A 4,753-nucleotide genomic window follows, 5' to 3' on the forward strand; every position below is an offset into this window, starting at 1 on the left:
TTTTCAAAACTAGCTAGGCATTGTTTATCTCTCACATTGTCTCACCTCTCCATCATGGTTTTCCCACTTAAGGTGCCCCCGTTTCCCCCCTTCTTTTTCTTTTTGCATTTTATTTTAGCCTATTATAGAGTCACATGCAGTTTTAAGAAATAGTGCAAAGAAATTCAGTGTACCCTTTACCTAGTTTTCCCACTGGTTTATTATATATTGTATGTTTTTGTTCGTTTGGCTGGTTGGTTGGTTGGTTGGCTTTTGAGATAGGATCTCATTCTATGGCTTCAAATATAGCCATCCTCCTGCTTTAGCCTCCCAAGTGCTGGGATTACAGATGTGAACCACCATGACTGGCCATAGTTTATGCTTATAGTGCATTATTGCAATCAAGAAATTTTTACTTATCTACTAGCCTTATTCGGATCCCATAAATTCCACATGCACACTTGTGTATGTGTGTAACCTAGGCTTAATGTGTGTATGGGTGTATGCGGGGGTCTCTCCCTCTCTTCATGGGTTGTTGGCCACTGGCCCATGAGGGCAGGGAGAGCAGAAGCGGCGAACGGGGTCAGGATGGCCAGTGAGCACTGACAGAAGAGAGCCCTTCCGGGGAGACTGGTCCCAGGCGCAGTGAAACAGCAGTGATACAACTCCAGACACAGTGAAAACAGCTCCGTTTATTCAGTGGGAGAACTAGAGAATTTATAGTGTGGAGGCAGTGGCAAAAGCCTCAGTTGATAGGTGCTCATAGTATGCTTTATTTACATGTGGCAGTGGGCTCCTATCTTCCAGACTATCAGGCAATGCCTGATTATCATATAGAAAAAACCTGGGGGTAGTTTTTACTCCAGGTAACTATGCCAAAGGTCATGTTTTTAGATAAGGTCAGGCATCCGTGCTTGGTGGCACTTTCCAGGTAAGCCAGGAAGAGTCCTTCCATTTGGCGCCGAGCCCCTCAGGGCTATCTGGACATGGAGAACTACAACCCTAACAGCAGGGTTTCCCAACAGGTGTATATTTAGTTTTATACAATTCAATAATATGTAGATTGTGTCTATCACCAGTGATTCTTCTTGCCACTAATTTAAATCCCTAGCCTCCTCACCCTTCCCCTCAAGTCTCTGGTCATCAGTAATCTGTTCTTCATCTCTTATTTTGTCATTTCAAGAATGTTATAGGCTGTTTTTACTCAGCACAATTACCTTTGAGATCCATTTAAATTATGCATGTATCAATAATTAATTGCTTTAAGAAGAGAGTCTCACTGTGTAGTCCAAGCCAGCCTCAAATTTGCCTTTCTCCTCTCTGTTTCCCAAGTACTAGTGTTACACCTGTGCACCACCACACTTGACCTAGTTCATTTCTTTTTATTCCCCAGTAATCTGTGGTATATAGCTATGCCACAAATTTCTGTTTGTTTGTTTTTTTTAACTTTTTCCTAGATTTTTGTTGTTATTGCTTCTTGAAAAGCATTTGGGTTGTTTCTGATGTGCAGTTATTATGACTTAAAATACTGTAAACATTTGAATGCAGGTTTGTCTATAACTTTCTCACTTTCTTATTCATAATATTTTATTTACCTAAATTATAGGTTGTAGAGTTGAGGGTAAAATGTGTAGCATCAACTGAACATTTCCTAGAGCTATTTCAAAAGACAGAAAAAAATATATCACCCTCAAATTCTCCAGGGCCTTTATTTTTGCCTGTTTGGATTTCCTGACATTAAATTATTCCCACCAGGGATAATAACAGTGGACTTGCCCATCAATATCTATATGGCTGTGGTTAGGAAATAGGAAGGTGTATTTTTAAATTCTTGCTTGTCTAAACTGTTGTCTAAAAGATTGTACTAAATTACAAATAATATGAAAAATCCTGTTCTTAGAGATGATAAATATCTAGTGTTTCTAGAGACACAAAGTGGTATAAGTATATAACTTAATTAATATGCATGAACTACCAAAGGCAGATAGTAAATAATGTTTGTTTTTTCAGAGTTTAGTCAACTAATAGTTATTTCATGGGGACTAATGCTGCCAAAATAAAAATTATTCTTAGATTGACATGTTGGCCCATACCTATAATCTCAGCATTTAGAAGACTGAGGCAAGGAGGTTCATGAATTTGGAATCAAATTGGCCTACATAGTGAGTTTGAGGCCAGCCTGGGCTACATAGAGAGAGACCTGGCTTTAAGGGAAAAAGAAAAGAAATTATTAGAGGACTTTAACAATTTCTGAGTAATTTATTCCTTAAAGTGATTATAATATCTGTAATTGAAGAAATTATACAATAGTAAGAACTTACTTAGAAATTGAAAAGTAAATAGAGGCTTTTTATGTCTTTACAGGTTAATGAAATTTGTAGAAAATAGGGAGTATAGAGAAAAGCAATATTCAACCTTAAAAGTCCACCTAATTTGATTTTTAGTGTCTTTCTTTTGGTAGGGGGTCTTTTTGACACCAGGTCTCCCTGTAGCCCTAGCTGACCTGGAATTCACTATATAGACCTGGTTGGCCTTGAACTCACAGACCTCTGCCTGCCTCTGCTTTCTAAGTGCTGGGTCTAAAGATTTGTGCTACCATGCTTGTTTTTTTTTTGTTTTTTTTTGTTTTTTTTTTGTTTTTGTTTTTTTTTAAAGACAGACTCAACTGTATAGCCCAGTCTGGCTCAAACTTGTAATCCTCCTTGCCTCAGCCTCCCAAATGCTGAGATTACATGTGTACACTACCAGGCCCAGTTTTGGCCCAGTTTAAGTGTATGTTTTAAGAGAGTTTTAATTGAAGATTGTATGGATTGTATAGTACATTTATACTTTAGATAGTGTAGTATTATTAAATGAACTTTATTACATCAAGTGATGCTTTATACATAATATTTTGATTGAATATTTTATACTAATAAAACTATTTGAGTATTTTTTCTGGCCAAGTTTCTGTATAGGTTAGAACCCAAGAAATCAGATACTGATGAGAACAATTTTTGATATATTGTTAAATTGCTTTGCAAAGAATTATACCAGTTTCTGATATCTCCAGAAAAGTATAGATATATAATTTTACAACACTCTTACCAATATTCTCATTACTATTACTAATTAATTCTTTTGGTTTGCATTTCTATCTAGTTGCTAGTAGTGATGTGGTACATATTTTCATTTGTTTACTGATTGTTTTTCTTCTTTTATTAGTTACTATTCATGAAAATTAGAAATGCTGTACTACTTCCTTGCCATTTTGTTTTGTGTTAGAAGTCATTAAAATTGAGATTATGTGTAACAGGGGTTTTATCTTGAAATAAAAACCCTAGTGCCGGTGCCAGGTATGGTCACATACACCTTTGATCCCAGCACTTGGGAGGCAGAGGCAGGTGGTGGTCTGTGAGTTCTAGCAAGTTCCAGGCCAGCTGGGGCTACAGAGAGACCCTGTCTCAAAAAGACCAGGAAAAAAAAAAAAAAAAAAAACCTAGTGCCTTTTCTATAATCAATTTTGTTTCTAGTCCAGGACTTCCTGACACAATCTAGTTTAATCCAGAAGACTTGAGCTATCTAAGCACTATTTCTGCTAACAAATATGCAGGCTGTGCCAGAACATATACCTGCATTTATAGTGAACTACTAATTATATGTTTGCCCTCACTATTAGAAAGGAAATAACTCACTTTCATTCTACTTGGCTGTTTTATAATAGACTAAAAGCAATAAAGTTGCAGATTTATTTGTGTGGCCTCAAGGTACAAGTGAGGGGCATGCACTGTGCAACAAATGGGGCCTGCTTCATTATTCAGAAGCCAGACTAAACTGACTTAAAGTATAGTGTTTGCCTCAAAAAAACTTAGATAACTGCTTTAGAGTTAGTACAACATGTTGTAAAATACTGTGCTTTTTTTCTTTACTTCCAGGTTTACAAATAAAAGTGACCAAACTGAAAAAGGAACGAATTTTGTAAGTATCTACATGCAGTACCAACATCTTATATGGAAACTGATACCGATAGCCAGTTTGACCTCAGTGTCCTATTTCAAAAGAAATCAACTTTACTTGGGTTAATTGATGGTGATTTTTAAGTTCTAAAGTAGAAAGGAATAACTTTGCTAATTTTAAGTATACTTTATAACCTTTTTTCATAGATTAGTAAAAAGGAAATTTAGTGGAATTTTTTCTCTGCTATGTTAATACCTAGAATTTAAAATATAAATAGGAGAGAAAAATAATTCTGAGATTTCTAAACTCATAAGAAATGGAAGCCAGGCATGGTGGCACATACTTATAATCCTAGCACTTGAAATAAAGCAGGAAGATCAGGAGTTCAAGACTAGTCTCATTATATAGTGAATTTGAGGCCAGCCTGAGCTCCATATAACCCTATCTCAACTAAAAAACAATGGTAGACATGTTCGCACATTCCTGTACTTCCCAGGAAATATAGGAGTACTACTTGGGAAGTAGACTCAGGAGGATCAGGACCTCTAGGCCAACATTATCTACATAGCAAGCTCAAGGCTAGCCTGAGCTATAGGAGACCCTGTCTCAACAAACCAAGCAAACAACAACAACAAAAAAAACTAAATCTGAGCCTGGTGGTACTCTTGTAATCCTAGCATTTAGGAGATTGAGACAAGGGAGAACAGAAATTAGAGGCCAGTGTGGGTTGCATGAGACTCTGTCTCAAAAGATCACATGCACTCAAAATTGTGTGTGTGTGTGTGTGTGTGTGTGTGTGTGTGTTCCACTTACATGTATAGATGCGGAATAGCTATTC

At 36.7% G+C, this 4,753-nt stretch overlaps 1 protein-coding gene across 5 annotated transcripts in view; it reads left to right on the forward strand.

Annotated features, from left to right (window-relative positions):
- Positions 1-4,753, forward strand: part of Rbbp8 (RB binding protein 8, endonuclease) — a 76,558-nt gene that overhangs the window by 14,633 nt on the left and 57,172 nt on the right. For all 5 annotated transcript variants that reach the window (XM_029560567.1, XM_008826974.3, XM_029560569.1 and 2 more), the window contains exon 3: positions 3,894-3,936. In XM_029560567.1, coding sequence (XP_029416427.1) covers positions 3,894-3,936 — 43 coding nt within the window. The remainder of the gene's footprint in view (positions 1-3,893; positions 3,937-4,753) is intronic.

Source organism: Nannospalax galili, unplaced genomic scaffold (assembly GCF_000622305.1).
Source record: "Nannospalax galili isolate Female #2095 unplaced genomic scaffold, S.galili_v1.0 scaffold511, whole genome shotgun sequence".
NCBI lineage: Eukaryota > Metazoa > Chordata > Mammalia > Rodentia > Spalacidae > Nannospalax > Nannospalax galili.